This window comes from Palaemon carinicauda, chromosome 28 (genome assembly GCF_036898095.1).
Source record: "Palaemon carinicauda isolate YSFRI2023 chromosome 28, ASM3689809v2, whole genome shotgun sequence".
NCBI classification, from domain to species: Eukaryota; Metazoa; Arthropoda; class Malacostraca; order Decapoda; family Palaemonidae; genus Palaemon; species Palaemon carinicauda.
Window position 1 is genome coordinate 11,501,764 of NC_090752.1, and position 19,489 is coordinate 11,521,252.

The 19,489-nt window shown below is 38.3% G+C and overlaps 1 protein-coding gene across 2 annotated transcripts in view; it reads right to left on the reverse strand.

Annotated features, from left to right (window-relative positions):
* Positions 1-390: 390 nt before the first annotated feature.
* The window catches only part of Cdc2rk (cyclin-dependent kinase 10), an 87,432-nt gene continuing 68,333 nt past the window's right edge, over positions 391-19,489 (reverse strand). The window contains exons 7-9 of one of the 2 annotated variants that reach the window (XM_068351787.1): positions 15,032-15,161; positions 11,556-11,774; positions 391-1,194 (exon numbers count right to left, since the gene is read on the reverse strand). In XM_068351787.1, the coding sequence (XP_068207888.1) occupies positions 983-1,194; positions 11,556-11,774; positions 15,032-15,161 (561 nt within the window). In that variant the 3' untranslated portion in view covers positions 391-982. The remainder of the gene's footprint in view (positions 1,195-11,555; positions 11,775-15,031; positions 15,162-19,489) is intronic. The other variant, XM_068351786.1, reaches the window with a different exon arrangement.

The window sequence follows — 19,489 nt, forward strand, 5'->3', positions numbered from 1 at the left end:
TAAATGTTTTATCTATTTGGTGCATTATTGAATATATCTAAAAATGGAATTATTAATAATATTGAGTTTGAATACATAGTTATATCTTTGTGTTACATGCACAAAATCAAATCCTTTACAAAAACAAAGCACTGATAATTATTTTTAAACCAGACTGGGTAAAATAACAAACTGGATGTGGTATTTTAATATCAATCCCCTATAGAAATAAAATTGAATAACTTACCAAATTAAAAAACTTCTGACCGAGTACCTCATGTACTAGAAATTATTTTGAGAGTTCTTTCTGCTGTCTTCAACATTTTCTGCCTCTGGCCATTGTTTTTCCATGATCTGGATAGTCTTTATACTTCTATACATACTTCTTTTTTGTTTATTGTTACATGCTCAAACCATTGTACAGTAATATAGTAGCAAATATTTTCCAAGGTAAATATAGTATCTATCAATGTGAATACTGTACTACTTAACTTTTAAAATCTACACAATGCTGGAGTAAAAACAATTTATTGGGATAATAAAACTCAAACACCTTTAAAAAAATATAAGTTTATGCCATGCATAGTACAATTCTACTTTCTCCTCTTGATTAAAGTTTATATTTCCCACTTTCCCATGGACCTCACTGAGGTATAAAACACTCATGCACTAACATTACGATATAAAACTAAGCAAAGCCAAATAATTTTCTTTCAATTTATTTATCTTTGTACTAAATGTATGTTATATGTGGCTTTTACTTAGGTATGAGTCTTCATAATTTATTCCTTGATCAATTCACTTTCAAAGTACAGCAGCCTTACTGTACTATACTTTTATGTATATAATGTAGTTACATATACAAGGCTTCATCTCTCCAATAAGCATTTTATTTCTTAGTTCTTCTGTAATTTCAAACTGTTTTTTCAAAAGTTTCAATAAAAATCCAATATTTTTGATAAACATAAAAAAAATTTATAGATTTGATATAAATTTTGCTTTCTTATTTTCTAGTGATGGAATTCAGAAGTTCCCCAAGTCCAATATTTGATGATGACAGTCCCTCGTTTAATCGATCTCCGGCATATAAAGTTGGCATTTGTTGATTTAATACCTGGGTCATACTCATACTGGGAGGTTGAGAAGGTGGTTGGTGCTGTTGCTGTTTAAGGTTACGGTGCTGAGGAAATGTTGGCATCATTTGTGGGTCACAGGCTGTATGAAAATAGATCAAGTTTGTTATACAGTAATATGTCCATGGTTACATGAATTGAACATACTACAACAAATATTGTATCTTAGAAACTACAAAATCTTTTATTGATTGAATTCAGTTCATAAACCACCTATAAACTGAAATGAAGCACAGTATTAAAATTAAAATTTCTTTAAAGGCCACTCATGAATGGCAGAGGCAAGGGACAGTGAGATTGTCCTCGAGACCGACCATATACTGTATACATATGATCAGCACCCAAGCACCCTCTCCACCCAAGCTAGAACCAGGGAGGGCCAGGCAATGGATACTAATTACTCAGCAGGTAGACCTGTAGGCTCTCCCAAACCCCCCATCCTTAGCTCACATGGATGGAGAGGTTGCACCCACTACTGTACAAGAGACTATCGAGCTTGAGCACTTCTCGGACCCCTGTCCACCAGATCATCTGGCAAAGGCGTTTCCAATGAGCTACTACAACCCTAATACACTGGAATTCACAAATTCCTAGCAATTTTACTTTATTTTTAGTCATCTGTCCCAACATAAGAAGGCAGTTTAGTTAAAAGAGTATTCTTAATTAGATAAAGAGATGTAACACCATTCTTGCCGTAAAAAGATAAAAAAAAAGTCTTGTAGTTGATATATAAACCTTAAATTCCAGACAAATTAAGTCAAACACACATGAGCACACTGACATCAGTAATCTAGTCTCTATTTTCCATTATTATAAAAAAAAATTATAAGGAATTTGTAATTTGCCAAGCTGGACAAACCTGAATCCTTTAAAATAGTGAATGTCTTCAATGGAACTGGAAGACTTTAATTTGTTAAAACTTCACTTTTGGCCTTCGGGAGGTCTAGTCCAAGGTCTTACCCCAACTCTCCCTGCAGTAAAGGGATATGCTCTACACATAGCTTCACAAAGTCAGATAGAAATCAGGTCTTTGCCACTTCTTTCTTGATTCTGCCAGCAGTATCATTGACACTCAAGCCTGAGATGGAATACACTTGTCAACTACAGTATGTTGCCCAGATTTTCATTTAAAAGAACAGCAGGCTCAACCCCTTTATTCAATTGTGATCAATCCAAATTCAAAGGATCTCTTACAATGCCATTCCAGTCTGCTTGAGATTTTATATATGAAGTCAGCCCTCGATATTATTTGTTAAGGAATATTTCTTTATAAAAGGAAAAAAATGTATGTTAAGAAAATGTAATTGTATTTTCATAATAAAAGATAAAAAAAAAAATAAATAAAAAATCATGTATTCGCGGTTTCCCGATAAGTACTCTAGTGTCCCGACTGCAACTACGCTCTTTTGCACTTGGCATGCTTCGCGCCGCTTCCCTCTCCACACAGCACAACACCTCATCTATTGCTCACTGGTCCTCTGTCATGCATTGTCTCCCTTCACGTGTGCATCTCCTGCTTATGTCCTTTTAATGCAGAATCACATTGTGATATAAAAAACTGTACATATCCAGTGCGTTTATAGTGAATTTAGTATACAAAGTTGTGTTACGTATATTACGCTATCCCACGTGCCAAACAGTCGATGGCTCAGAGAGTTACATCAACCTTCAGACTTACTGTTTAGAAGTTCGTTCATAAACGGTTAGTAGTATTACACTGATACTTTTTCTTTTACTTTTTATTGTGTTAGTGTTATTGTTATATTAACAACTGTACAGTACTGTATACAAAATACCATACTTTAGAGTAGTAATGTAGATATAGGCTATGTGTACTGTGAGTTTGAACGGTGCGAGTCGACCTTCAAAAAATTGCGAGGATTTACGTGTTATCATAGCCAATTAAACTCTACTGTAGTGATAGTTCTATAATGTATATATATTAAAGCAATATACACTACAGTACATTATTTACGTATACCTGTAAGTGTGGCGTTAACTTGTGTTATGTGTACTGTAGTCTTAGCGTGTACATGTACGGAACACTTACTGAAATGTGTTAATTCAGTAACACAATATTTATAATTGTGATAGAAACCAAGTAAAAATAATATTAGACAATACAGTGGGTTACTTTGTAGTGCATTAGTTGCTTGCGCGTAGGCAACGAGCAGTGAGGTGTTAGGTTAGGAATTAACCCAGCCTGGGGCAACTAGTATTTGCGGATTTTTGCTTTTCGCGCCTTCTCTGTTACCTAACCCCCCTGTGAATAAGGAGGGCTGACTGTATCTTTCAAGAGTAAGATACAGCAAGGACAGACTGCTCAGTCTAATTAATAATGAATCAACCAAGGCATGACAGACGTCCCAACTGGAGGATCAATTTTTCTTGGAATAGCACCATAGGAACCAGTGTATACTACGTCCAAGCAATAATCAGACTTGTGAGTAGCCTCACTTATGATTTGGTCACAGCCTGATTCCGAAACAAAGTCCAAAGCCATGATGATCTGTAGGAAAAACTGAATTAAACCACTCTTTACGGTGAGCATGGAAATTACCGAACAAAAATTAAGCCTTTCTACCATCTTAGCTATAGTGGTAAAAAGGCAATTGAAGATGAAATTATCCAAGTCTGGATAGGTGGAATACTAATAAAAGTTGTTATATCTGCCACCACAAAATTTTATGACCTGAATTTCATGACATCCACATTCATGTCCTAATATACTGTACATACCCATTCCCCTTGCCCTAGGAATGACATCCTATGTAAAAATTATTTTGTTAAAATGTTATTTTCATTAGTAAAATAAATTTTTGAATATACTTACCCGGTGATCATATAGCTGTCAGCTCTGCTGCCCGACAGAAAAACCTAAGGACAAAATACGCCAGCGATCGCTTTACAGGTGGGGGTGTACATCAACTGCGCCATCTGTCGAGCAGGTACTCAAGTACTCCATGTCAACACAGAACCAATTTTCTCCTCGGCCCACTGGGTCTCTATTGGGGAGGAAGGGAGGGTCCTTCAATATATGATCACCGGGTAAGTATATTCAAAAATTTATTTTACTAATGAAAATAACATTTTTCAATATTAAACTTAGCCGGTGATCATATAGCTGATTCACACCCAGGAGGGTGGGTAGAGACCAGCATTACATGTTGACATTATTATGAGCTAAGTATTTTGTATTTCATTTTAGCAGTTATTCAAAATAACAAACATAAAATAAATAAGTACCTGGTAAGGAAGTCGACTTGAACAATTACTCTGCCTTTTTAAGTACGTCTTCCTTACTGAGCCTCGCGATCCTCATAGGATGCTGAGCGACTCCTAGGAGCTGAAGTATGAAGGGTTGCAACCCATACTAAAGGACCTCATCAAAACCTCTAATCTAGGCGCTTCTCAAGAAATGACTTTGACCACCCGCCAAATCAAGTAGGATGCGAAAGGCTTCTTAGCCTTCCGGACAACCCAAAAACAATAATAAAACATTTCAAGAGAAAGATTAAAAAAGGTTATGGAATTAGGGAATTGTAGTGGTTGAGCCCTCACCCACTACTGCACTCGTTGCTACAAATGGTCCCAGAGTGTAGCAGTTCTCGAAAAGAGACTGGACATTCTTAAGATAAAAAGACGCGAACACTGATTTGCTTTTCCAATAGGTTGCGTCGAATATACTTTGCAGAGATCTATTTTGTTTAAAGGCCACGGAAGTTGCGACAGCTCTAACTTCGTGTGTCCTTACCTTCAGCAAAGCTTGGTCTTCCTCATTCAGATGGGAATGAGCTTCTCGTATTAACAGTCTGATAAAATAGGATAAAGCATTCTTTGACATAGGCAAAGATGGATTCTTAACTGAACACCATAAAGCTTCAGACGGGCCTCGTAAAGGTTTTTAAATAGAACTTAAGAGCTCTTACAGGACATAAGACTCTTTCTAGTTCATTTCCAACCATACGATAAGTTTGGAATATCGAACGATATTGGTCAAGGCCGAGAAGGCAGCTCGTGTTTGGCTAGAAAACCAAGTTGTAGAACATGTAGCCGTTTCGGATGAGAATCCGATGTTCTTGCTGAAGGCATGAATCTCACTGACTCTTTTAGCTGTGGCTAAGCATATCAGGAAAAGAGTCTTAAAGGTGAGATCTTTCAGGGAGGCTGATTGTAGCGGTTCGAACCTGTCTGACATAAGGAATCTTAGTACCACGTCTAAATTCCAACCAGGTGTAACCAAACGACGCTCCTTCGTGGTCTCAAAAGACTTAAGGAGGTCCTGTAGATCTTTATTGTTGGAAAGATCTAAGCCTCTGTGACGGAAGACTGGTGCCAACATGCTTCTGTAACCCTTGAAAGTGGGAGCTGAAAGAGATCGTTCTTTCCTCAGATATAAGAGAAAGTCAGCTATTTGAGTTACAGAGGTACTGGTCGAGGATACGGATACTGACTTGCACCAGTTTCGGAAGATTTCCCACTTCGATTGGTAGACTCTAAGGGTGGATGTTCTCCTTGCTCTAGCAATCGCTCTAGTTGCCTCCTTCGAAAAGCCTCTAGCTCTCGAGAGTCTTTCGATAGTCTGAAGGCAGTCAGACGAAGAGCGTGGAGGCCTTGGTGTACCTTCTTTACGCGTGGCTGACGTAGAAGGTCCACCCTTAGGGGAAGTGTTCTGGGAACGTCTACTAGCCATCGAAGTACCTCGGTGAGCCATTCTCTCGCGGGCCAGAGGGAAGCAACTAGAGTCAACCTTGTCCCTTCGTGAGAGGCGAACTTCTGCAGTACCTTGTTGACAATCTTGAACGGAGGGAATGCATATAGATCTAGATGTGACCAATCTAGAAGAAAGGCATCTATATGAACTGCTGCTGGGTCCGGGATTGGTGAGCAAAATATTGGGAGCCTCTTGGTCATCGAGGTTGCGAAGAGATCTATGGTTGGCTGGCCCCAGGTGGCCCAAAGTCTCTTGCATACATCCTTGTGGAGGGTCCATTCTGTTGGAATTATTTGTCCCTTCCGACTGAGACAATCTGCCATGACATTCAAGTTGCCTTGGATGAACCTCGTTACTAGTGAAATGTCTAGACCTTTTGACCAGGTGAGGAGGTCCCTTGCGATCTCGTACCATGTCAGAGAGTAGGTCCCTCCTTGCTTGGAGATGTACGCCAAAGCCGTGGTGTTGTCCGAGTTCACCTCCACCACTTTGCCTTGAAGGAGAGACCTGAAGCTTTCCAGGTCAGACGTACTGCCAGTAGCTTCTTGCAGTTGAAATGCATTGTCCTTTGACTCGAGTTCCATAATCCCGAGCATTCCCTACCGTCTAATGTCGCACCCCAGCCTACGTCCGATGCGTCCGAGAAGAGAACGTGGTTGGGAGTCTGAACAGTCAGGGGAAGACCCTCTCTAAGGTTGATATAGTCCTTTCACCAAGTCAGACCAGACTTTATCTTTCCGGAAACCGGGATCGAGACCGCTTCTAGCGTCTTGTCCTTTTTCCAGTGAAAAGCTAGATGGTATAGAAGAGGACGGAGGTGTAGTCTTCCTAGTGACACAAATTGATCCACGGATGACAGTGTCCCTACCAGACTCATCCACAGCCTGACTGGGCAGCGTTCCTTCTTCATCATCTTCTGGATGGATAGCAGGGCTGGGGGTTGATCGTCTTGTTCAGCAACGTCCTCATCAGAGGGTTCCTCATCCGAAACTGATGAGGAAACGGCAACGGAGTGGGCAACGTCTGACTCGCTGAATCCGGTCGCACTGGTGGATGCGTGACGGAGCCGGACGCAATATCATGGCACTGCTGCACAGTCTGTGAACTGTCAACAACCATGGGTGCGCGAGGAAGTACAGCGTCAACCCGAAACTGTCTAGACTGTCTGGGTTGTGCACAGTCAACACCCTACCGGGTTGCTGAGGTAGACGCACTGCGTCACAACAAGTCACCTCTGCTGGTTGTTGAACGTCTTCCTAGTGACACACTGAACGTCAACAACCACCTCCGAGCGTCGCTTAACGTCAACGTGCGACTGGCAACCCACACTGGGTCGCATCGGTGGAGGAACCACCTCAACTGGCAGACGCGAGTAGGATACCTCAGCGTCAACAGGGCGCACAACCAACCGGTTGGAAGGTTGTTGGCCAGAAGGTTCTTCTCCGTATAAAAGTCCTCTATCAAGGACACAAGCTTGGACTGCATGTCTTGCAGCAAAGCCCATTTAGGGTCTACGGGAGCAGGTGTGGCAACAGACTGGGTTAGCGACTGAGGCGGAACCATTTACCATCCCTGGAAGCCTTGTTATGTGTGACATAATAGTACAGCAAAACTTCAAAGGCTCGACAAAAGTTGAGAAGTTGACCTGTAAACAACTTGGAGCGTCTCCTGGCTAGGCGCCAGGGCGAGTCTACCAGAATTGAGAAGTCTACCTGGGCAGAGGCATGAACTCCCAAGCCGAGAACTTCTCTCGTGTCCTATCAGACTCTCGCTCTATAAGCCAGTTTAAATATCCCTAAAACTCCTCCTGGTGCAAAAACCAGTCGCCTAGCCAACGTAACGCTCTCTAGGAGAGCGAGAGAGCACTAGCTTAACAACAACGGCTTCGAAGTAGCTAGGCCTAGTGTAAGTTCTGACGTTAGGCGAACGAGGAGCAGCAGTTACAAGATCCGGACGAAGATCCTTAAAAAATCATCATGATTTAATTAAAGTCCATAGGAGGCTAAGCAGCTTAAGGCTCCTCTCCAAATGACAGAGTCCTCAAAGGAATATCAGTAGGAGGGAGAACAGCACTTTCTCATCTACAGGAACCTTGTCCGAGAAAAGCTAGGTTATCTCAGTGAGGGTCTCACTGGTGCATTAGCAGCAGACCAGAAGGCAACGTTATGTAACTGCTTGACAGTCTGTGAACTGTCAAAAACTGAACTGTCAACCACAAAAGGTGCGTGAGGACATACAGCACTGGTGCATTAGTAGCAGACCAGAAGGCAACGTCATGTAACTGCTTGACAGTCTGTGAGCTGGCAACAACCATAGCTGAGTGGGGAAGCAAAGCCTCTACTCCTGACTGACTAGTCTGCTGCGGGCGAGTAGTGGTAACCACAGTGGTTTGCGGAGGTTGACGCACAGTGTCAAAACAAAGCAACTTAACTCCACCCTCCTGATGTTGTGGTAACTCGCGAACGTCAACGGAGGGTAGCGTGCGTCTGTGAACGTCAACGTGCGGCTGGCAGGGTACACTGCGCATGGGTGGTGGAACTCTCACAGGCGGAGTGCGGGAGCAGGTAGCGTCAGCGTCTACCGTACGCACAACCGTGGTTGGTTGTAGGCTAACGGGTGCAGCGTCAACCTTCTCCGCACGATACTCCTGCATAAAAGATGCTAACTGTGTCTGCATAGACTGTAGCAAAGACCACTTAGGGTCTACAGCAGCAGGTGCGGCAACAGACGGTGTTACTGCCTGTTGCGGTACCACTTTGCCTCTCTTAGGAGGTGTGCAGTCATCGGAAGACTGCAGCGAGTCCGAACTGACCCAGTGGCTACACCTGGGCCGTTGGACTTGCGCGGAAGGGACCGACTTGCGCTTAATAAGCTGCGAGACCTTGGTCCAAGGTTTCTTACGAGAAACCTCTTCCGCAGACGAGAAGTAAATGGGCTCTCTCGTCTTTGTGTGGGTGGGGAGATCTTGGGTAGATACGCCCGAAACCACGGAGGGAAAACGTCTGTTCGTTGATCAAGGCCTGACGAACCCATAAGTCGTTCGACATTACTTCTCCCCTGGGCTTGGGAGCTTGCAAGAGGTCCCGGACTAGGTGAACGACAGGCACGAACAGACGAACCCTCGGACGCAACACTGTAACACTTTGCGCATATCACTTTATCACTTCGATTTTCTGTTTTGCACTTATTTCACTGAAATCGAAATTAATACTAGCAAAAACAGAAAACATATATAAAGATAAAGAATTCAGTGGCTGGAAATGAGACTAAACACTAGTTCAAATAAACTACGTTTACAATCTCTCACCGCACATAGCCTGGGGACAAGAATAAAACCCTAGAAACGTTTTACCTTCTTCCCCGTACAGCGACTAGGGAGGAGAGTAACACGAGAACAACGTTACCCGCTTGAACGGAACGTTTTTCCTCCTCTCTCTCCCTCCGTCTCTATCTCTCTCTCTCTTTCTCTCTTGATTTCGCACCTGAGAGAAGAGCCCAATTATATATCGTCAAAACATGTTATTTGGCTAAAGGAAAAAACTGAAAGGTTTTCCAAATAAAAAGTTCCTTTAATTAGAATTTAAACCATTTAAGCTAAGAAAGAATGAACGAAACGTCAGAATCGATTTACTCTTACTGCAAAGTGAAACCGTGATACACTCTCTCTCTATCGTAACGATAGAGCGCATGTTGAACGTCCTGAACGTCAACAACTGCGTAGTCTAAAAAACTAAACGTTAGTTCATCTTTGAAAACAGTACGAAGACTATCAAAGAAATTCTTTCATAAAACATTAAATTAAAAAAGTTTTAAATTCTTTAAAGGCTAAATACGATATAACGGGCTCAACGTTGATTAACTTCGGTTCCAAGTTAGGACTGCCTACTATCAGGAAAGGTCGCATATAAACAAAACATAAAAATTTATTTTTATATGTTTATAATAAATGGAAAGTTAATCGAAGAGGCCTAATAAAGGCGGAGAGATATAAAATATATAGATCTATAACGTGTTAAGCAAAATTACTAAAACCTAAACACACTTCCGTCTAAGGGAAGGGTCGGCCATTTAAAAGTGAAAGAGAGTCCATACTCTCTTTGTCACCATAATTAAATCTATCCAAAACGAGTTCAAGTTTTGAGATGAAGATAAAACACCTGCATAGCGAAAGCTCAAAACTGGAATAGTGTACTTCACCAAATAGTTGTGAAAACAAATCCAGTTAGTAACAGCGTATTTAGTAGGTCTTGCCAGTGGCACGACAGAGAGAAAATTGGTTCTGTGTTGACATGGAGTACTTGAGTACCTGCTCGACAGATGGCGCAGTTGATGTACACCCCCACCTGTATAGCGATCGCTGGCGTATTTTGTCCTTAGGTTTTTCTGTCGGGCAGCAGAGCTGACAGCTATATGATCACCGGCTAAGTTTAATATTGAAAAACTTGGAATATTACAATGTCTGAAAGACGCTGTAAGATATCTAATATTGTCATGTAGTCCAAAAATAATTGTAATACACTAGACAACAATGGAACAGTCTGAGAAGCACTGATCATACAGCTTGTTCAGTGTCTCCAGACAGAAGAAGAATTAAAACCAATAAAAAGGTATCATCATACTTGAAAACCAACTTAACAAAAACAGTAACAAAAACAACATGCAAACAATTATATAGAGAGAAAATAAAAACAACCCATGGACTTATGATAAAATGTTGGCTGAAATGGGTCAACATGGCAGAGCAGACACCAATGCAAGGCTTAGTACCCTCCAGGATAGCCACTTTAACTGAGGGAAGGACAGTAATAATGGTTTTGAAAATAAATACCATTGAGAAAAATAAAGAAATAAGGAAAAGGCAACCTCTTGATAAACCACCAGGTATCTTTGGCTTTCTATTAAGCCTACCCAACATTGTTTAAAAAACAATGAGGAAAAGAAAACTGATAGAATAGTGTGCCCAAGTTTGCCATTGAGCAAAAGAACTCTAATCCAAGACAGTGGAAGACAATGGTATCGAGACTATGGCACTATCCAAGCCAAGAGTATACTATTGCTAAAGTCTTTTCTACCCATGCGAAGTTGAATGTAGGCACTGAACAATTACAGTAGTTAACCACCTGAGTGAAGAAGAATGGTTTGCTCTACTTGGTGTTGTCAGGTGTATGAGGGAGAAGGAGAATGTATAATGATGGGAAATAAACCAGACTATTCGGTATATGTGTAGGCAAAAGAAAAATAAGCCGTAACCAAAGGTCTACTATCTGTCCACTCAAAGGACTCGATAACTCTCAGGTGTTATTATCTCAAAGGTTTGCTGTTACCTTTGCCAACCTACTACAACAACATGGTATAAGTAATATTTATAGTACAGAACATGCATATGCAGTTACGCATGCATTTAAGAAGGGACAGCCTATGAAGATGGAAAAAGGTGATTACAGTAAAGCGAACGTGGAGAAAATAACTCTAGTCAGGTCAAAAATTTGAATTTACCAACAATTTTTCAATGTTTTTATCATAAGCAACAAAACTTTTCATCTGTTATTGACTATTATGGTTTATTCCTAATACCACAACAGAAATCTAAGAACCAATTACAAAATCATTCAGTTATGTTTGGCCTAAATGAACATTCTCTAAGTACATAAACTTACCCTTTGTAACAATATATCTTAGCCCAATAATAATGGTCATTAACAATCATTTACCATGGTAAATATACTTACGAAGAGGAAGCTCTTTAAAATATGCACTTTGGAGACATTCGTCAGCAGTAGCTCTTCTGTTTGGGTCATACATGAAGAGGAAATTCAAAAGTCTCTGCCCAGAGGGTGATAATGCAGGGAACTTCGTCTTTAAATTATTGTATGGTTGCTGCATTAACGTAAAATTTTGTATTGCAGGTAACTGCGAGAAGTCAGGCCAAATGTTGTCATTAGGTGTGCCTGTTAAAATAAGAAACTTAAAATCATACATATATTTCACGAAGCTTCAATTTTGGTGCTTTTGACTTTAATCTCAAACATACCAGATATAAAATTTACACTATATAAATAACTATTTCCAATTTCAAAAAAGGAAAATGTCTACTTTATAGTTATTAATAAGTACAGTGTACAGTTATTGATAACATATATTAAATAAGGGGCAATCTACGAGTAACTAAAGTACCAACTTCACTAACATATGTAAGGAAGGTTTAGCTTTGAGTTGGAAGCACTGTCTTTGTAATAACTCCTTAGTCTTAACTTCTAATCTTTAAACAAACTTACAAGCATTCATCTTATTCTACTTTGTTATAATAACTCCTTAGTCTTAACTTCTAATCTTTAAACAAACTTACAAGCATTCGTCTTATTCTACTTTTTAAGTGGTTATTGTACACTGTTATAGATATAAATTGTGTGTAAATTATGGGGAGATGAAGATGAACACTAACAAAACTCAAGTATAATTGAAAGCAGGTCAAGGACATTGGCTCCTCAGCATCCTGGTCCTTACATTGACAATGTCTCTTTAACTATGTACAACTCATTTAAAATTCTAGGTGTGATTCTCAATTGTAAATCTACTTTTGAGAAAAACTTTTGGTTTGGTTCTTTTTCAAAAGCGCAAAAAAATTGGCCTATTTAGAAAGTCTTTCAAGATTTTTAGCGGTGAATATATCCTGAGGTATTATTCTAATTCATTCATTCCACCATGTTTGCAGTATTGTTTGCCTGTCTGGTCATCAGCTGCTGACTTTCATTTTAATTTGTTGGACAAAAACAAATAGTCTATAAAGTTGCTTATCCCCAATATAGATACTAATCTATGGCAATGTTATTCAATTAGTTCTTTGTGCATGTTGTATAAAGGTTTACATAACTCTGACAATCCTTTGCATTTAGATTTCCACATACTGTACCATTCTGTACGTAGTACTAGGTATGCAGTTAATTCTAAGTTTTCCTTTATCCCTCATAAGGCTTAATATTACACAATATTCTAGAAGCATAATTCCAGCTATGACCAGATTGTGATATGATCTTCGTAATCTGGTGGTTGAATTGATGGAACTTCAGAAGTTCAAACTTGTTGCAAATAATTATCTGTTAAATAGGTAGAAATAAGTCTAGTTTTATTTCACACTGTATATGCCTGATCTATTTTCACATTGTTATTGATCTCAATATATCTTGTATCTTTTCTAATTTTTTCTCATTTATAGTTTATTCATCATTTCTCTATTTTGTTTCTGCATGGGGCTGTTTTCATTGTTGGAGCCTTTAGGCTGGCATTCTGCTTTCCCAACAAGAATTATAATTTGGCTAGTAATGATTATAATAATAATGAGTCACTTGCCAATAAAATCTTCGTTTGAAATTCAATAAAATGAACAATTAACAGTTAAAACACAAGATTTATCAGCCTGGGCAAATACTGATGATCTGTAGTACAAATTCATAAATTTGTGTAGCCGGCTGCAGGTTGAAGTTGTTATACAGAATTGTAATGGTACAATACTATAATTCCTATCTAATTATTTTTTTAGGCATGCCTCACATTTGCTTGTTCACATGTGACTGTCTTCTTTTGCATATGATAGTGGGCTACGGGCCATTTCCCTGGTATTGAGACCTGTGCTGGTTTATTTGAGTGCGTCAAATAGTGTATGCACAAAATATTTAGGAAGCTTAGGTTGCTAACTACAGATTTAACAAAGTGGGAGGAAATATAGTGAATAAAATGCAAATGACCTGTTGGATATTGCTGGAATGTACTAAGATGTTGGATATACTGTAGTGATGTCATTGAATATAATAACGTAAGCCAGATTAGTGCTTTGCAATATTTTCTTGCCACGTATCTATTTAGGGAATCAGACTGTCCAGTGTAATAAAATTCAAACTTTTTATTGCAAAAGTTACCAAGTTAAAAAGACATGTGTACTGAACTCATGAATTTGTGAGTATTGCTCAATTAAGTTGACTGAGATTTGGGAATAAGACTGATTATTAAAATTCCCTTTATTTTTAAGAAAATTAAAGTCCTAATAAATGCTTAAGTATACACCAAACTCTTAGTCTAGGGCCTTGGTACCAAACCTTTACAACTTAGGCTAAAACTTGATGCTCTAGATTATCTCTAAATACCTCTAAAAGTACCTAAATTCTTCCAATTTTATTAAGCCACATCACCAACAACTACTAAGGCCACTAATGCCAAATAATGTAATCTTGATAAGAGAACCAGGATCTTTAGGACAAAGTTAGCAAATACAGATTGGTAAACCATGACTTGCAACTAAAATTCTTGCCAAAAAGAGATTCGTAAAAAAAATTCAGTAATGTAGCTGAACTTCTAATATCATGCGCTCTAACGTTAAGGTCTCTTCTCTGACTTAGATGCAACTCCTTGTGAGCCTCTACGACCCATCTTTTAACCAGAAAAGCTATAGCATTTGGACAAAGGATGATAGGACAATCTAAACTCACAACACCTATTAGGAAAATAAATTACCTCTGTTATCTTAGGTTTTGCCCAAATAATACTTAACAGCCCCACCTAACCATGAAATCTATTCTCTGATGAAGTCGTAAATTCCTTTTCCAAAGATAGAATTTGAAAAAAAGTGGTAAACCTTTGGTATTAAAATTATTCTCATCTCTGAGAGCACACAAACGTGATAAGATCCACTTACATTCCCCCAAGAAAGAGTTTGTAGTTCACCAATGTGTTTAGCTCACAATAATGTAAAAAGAAAAGTTTTAGATGCAAAATCTTTATTTGAAAGATTATCCAAAGTTTCCCAATTTAACATTCTTTTATAAAAAGGTAATACTATAACTAGATTCCAAGAAATACCTTCAACTATTGGAGATTTTCAATAACAAAGGACCTAAATACATCTGTAATAATACTGTACTAGCAACAGATAAATTCAACCCTATATGTTTGAATATGGTATCAAAGCCTTAAAACCTGAAATAGACAACTTCTAGGAAAAGTGTTTAGTCAAGGATAGTTATGCTTCAGAAAGCTCCTGTCAAATTAGTTTACTGCATGTACTGGCAAAGTAGGGACTCCTGAAAAAATCTCAGCTCTTAATGCTGTCAATGTCTTATATTATAACTTATAAATAATTATAAATTGATCTTAAAAGTGAAAACAAACCTGTGCACTATAGATTATGAAATAAAACCTCAAAGGTTGTTCTTACCCAGAAGATTTATTATGAGGTTTATCTGATCAATCTCTGACTTGCCCGGCAAGAGAGGTTTGTGCAGCAGAAGTTCACCTAAAATGCAGCCAGCTGCCCACATATCAACTCCTGTTGTCTGAGTCTTTGCCTAAAGGATGAGAAATTTAAAGAAAATTGAAGAAAAATATATGGTTAGTGAAATACAACTTACTCATTATACTGTAGTTAATTAATTGCGACATTTCCTTCTTTTATTCACATGGAGGATACTTTAATATAAGAAAATCTGACCAAGCTTAGGTGTAAAAAATGTTATTTTTATTAATAAAATAAATTTTTGAATATACTTACCCGGTGATTATATAAGCTGCAACTCTGTTGCTCGACAGAAAACTCTACGTTCAAAATACGCCAGCGATCGCTATGCAGGTAGGGGGTGTACATCAACAGCGCCATCTGTCGAGCAGGTACTCAGTACTCAATGTAAACACAGAACCAATTTTCTCCTCGGTCCACTGGGTCTCTATTGGGGAGGAAGGGAGGGTCCTTTAATATATAATCACCGGGTAAGTATATTCAAAAATTTATTTTATTAATAAAAATAACATTTTTCAATATTAAACTTAGCCGGTGATTATATAAGCTGATTCACACCCAGGGGGGTGGGTAGAGACCAGCATTACTTGTTTACATTATTATGAGCTAAGTATTTTGTATTTCATTTTAGCAGTTATTCAAAATAACAAACATAAAATAAATAAGTACCTGGTAAGGAAGTCGACTTGAACAATTACTCTGCCTTTTTAACCCTGGATAGGTACGCTCCTCGGACACCCCTTTAAGGGTATACTCGGACGCGAACGACCCCGACGCCAAAAAAAATTCTTGAAAAATCAGTTTTTGCAGTAACCTCCTTTTTCCTTTTGCCAAAAAAAACTTCAATGAATGCTTAAAACAACTGTAAAGATAAATACTACTCATCCGCAGAAAAACTATTTATTATAAATATTTTAAAAAATTAAGTAGAAAAAAAAAAAGACCTGACATAAAAATTCATAAAAAAAAAGTTTATACATATATACACAAATCCTTTTAGGAATTGATTCTTGAATGTTTAGGACACATCTTGATGTATTTTGGATGAAGTCAGACCCATGGGGGTGAAGATCTGAAATGAGAAAAAAAGGGTAACTTTTTTTGGCCAAAAAAATTTGTCCAAATTTCATGAATTTTTTTGGGTACCCAAATGAAATAGGAAGTGGCTAATTTTTTTAGGGAATAAACATATGTTATCCTAAAATAGAAATATGTAAAAAAATCTTCATTATTTTGTAAATTACATTTATATCAGGGGCCATATCTAAAGGTAATTTTTTGAGTACTTAGAAATTTCGTAAAAAAATACATATATTTAATATATAATATGATATTTATGCAGGTAAAAATATACCAAAATATCACAAATTCTATAGGGAACAAGAATATATATAGATAGGGCAGCTTACGCTTCGGATATGTCCACAAAATGGCCGCCAACCACACTGACTCAGACTCCCTAATCTGCCACTTGAAATGTAGGAAGGGTATGTCAATTTCAAGGTGTTATTTACTAATCTAATTATTATTGGATATGCATAAAAATTGTATGGTGGGTTGCTGGATAATTGTCGATTATTTTACAACTATAAAATTAAAATTCTGACCCAAAAAAATTTTTTGAAGGGGAATAAAATCGAAAAAAAAAAATGTAAAACAATATAATATTTTAGCTAAAAAAATTTGATGATATTCAATCAAAAAAAAAGTAAACAAAATTTTCCGACAAATAAACATCTAGAGGAATCATTACTCTGTGATAGTTCCTTAGTACATAGTAATTTTGAAAGAATTGGGAAAAAACGAAAAAATGGCAATCACCGGAAAATCGAACACATACCTATATATACGCCATATCTGGCTAAAAAAAAGATAGGCATGGGTAGCCAGATCATCTAGAAACACTTTCCAACACTATAAAATTATAAGTTTTGCGACACTACTTGCCAATTCCTTACGGTAACATGACTAAGCAAAAAAATGCAAAACAAATAAAAAGGGGCACTCGTGGAAAAATGGCCATTCTAATATACGGCATTTCAGAAAAAAAAAATTTCAGCCACGTGCTAGGCAAACCATCAAGGCACATTTTCCGACAAATAAACATATAAATGAATCATTACTCTGTGATAGTTCCTTAGTACGTAGTAATTTTGAAAGAAATGGGAAAAAACGAAAAAATGGCAATCACAGGAAAATCGAACACATACTTATATATACGCCATATCTGGCTAAAATAAAAATAGGCATGGGTAGCCAGATCATCTAGAAACACTTTCCAACACTATAAAAACATAAGTTTTGCGACACTACTTGCCAATTCCTTACGGTAACATGACTAAGCAAAAACATGCAAAACAAATAAAAAGGGGCACTCGCGGAAAAATGCCCAACATTCTAATATACGGCATCTCAGATAAAAAAAAAGACATGCACGTGTTAGCCCAACCATCAAGGCACACTTTCTAACACACAAACATGAAAAAAAAATCAATAATATACGGCAATTCCTTACTACGTAGTAAATTTTTACAAATATTGAAAAAAAACAGAAATTGGCAACCGCAGTTAAATACCCAATATACCAATAACTACGTCGTATCTGACAAAAACAAAATCACGCATGGGTAGCCAGATCATCTAGACACACTTTCCAACACTAAAAAAGCAAAAGTTTTACGACACTATTTCGCAATATCTTACGGAAAAATGACTTGGCAAAAAAATGAAAAAAAATGAAAAAGGGGTACTCGCGGTAAAATGCCCGACATTCTAATATACGGCATCTCAGATAAAAAAAAAGACATGCACGTGTTAGCCCAACCATCAAGGCACACTTTCTAACACATAAACATGAAAAAAAAATGAATAATATACGGCAATTCCTTACTACGTAGTAATTTTTACAAATATTGAAAAAAAACAGAAATTGGTAACCGCAGTTAAATACCCAATATACCAATAACTACGTCGTATCTGACAAAAACAAAGTCATGCATGGGTAGCCAGATCATCTAGACACACTTTCCAACACTAAACAAGCAAAAGTTTTACGACACTATTTGGCAATATCTTACGGAAAAATGACTTGGCAAAAAAATGAAAAAAAATGAAAAAGGGGCAATCGCGGTAAAATGGTCCTCGTGGTGATGAACGACATTTTAACTAAAAAAAAAATCATGCACATGGTAGCCAAACAATCCACCAAGACTTTCCACAACTGATAACCTATACAAGTTGCACCATTCTACGACAATTTCATAATACGTAATAACTTTGATAATTATGCAAACTACCTTAGAAGGGTAAACTCGGTCGCGAACGACCCCGACTCGTCTCAGAAATCGGGGAAGGAGTACAGCTACAGCAATGCACATCTGGACACTACTAGAGCGTGTAGGGGAGACACCTCCTGCAGGTCGATCACCCACAAATTCAGTCACGGGGCTGAGTCACGTGAGAAAAACCTGTTTTTTTTTGACACTCGGGGTCGCGAACGACCCACCGTACCTATCCAGGGTTAAGTACGTCTTCCTTACGGAGCCTCGCGATCCTCTTAGGATGCTGAGCGACCCCTAGGATCTGAAGTATCAAGGGTTGCAACCCATACAACAGGACCTCATCAAAACCTCTAATCTAGGCGCTTCTCAAGAAATGACTTTGACCACCCGCCAAATCAAGTAGGATGCGAAAGGCTTCTTAGCCTTCCGGACAACCCAAAAAACAATAATAAAACATTTCAAGAGAAAGATTAAAAAGGTTATGGAATTAGGGAATTGTAGTGGTTGAGCCCTCACCCACTACTGCACTCGTTGCTACGAATGGTCCCAGAGTGTAGCAGTTCTCGTAAAGAGACTGGACATTCTTAAGATAAAAAGACGCGAATACTGACTTGCTTTTCCAATAGGTTGCGTTGATTATACTTTGCAGAGATCTATTTTGTTTAAAGGCCACGGAAGTTGCGACAGCTCTAACTTCGTGTGTCCTTACCTTCAGCAAAGCTTGGTCTTCCTCATTCAGATGGGAATGAGCTTCTCGTATTAACAGTCTGATAAAATAGGATAAAGCATTCTTTGACATAGGCAAAGATGGTTTCTTAACTGAACACCATAAAGCTTCAGACGGGCCTCGTAAAGGTTTAGTTCGTTTTAAATAGAACTTAAGAGCTCTTACAGGACATAAGACTCTTTCTAGTTCATTTCCAACCATACGATAAGTTTGGAATATCGAACGATATTGGCCAAGGCCGAGAAGGCAGCTCGTTTTTGGCTAGAAAACCAAGTTGTAGAACATGTAGCCGTTTCGGATGAGAATCCGATGTTCTTGCTGAAGGCATGAATCTCACTGACTCTTTTAGCTGTGGCTAAGCATACCAGGAAA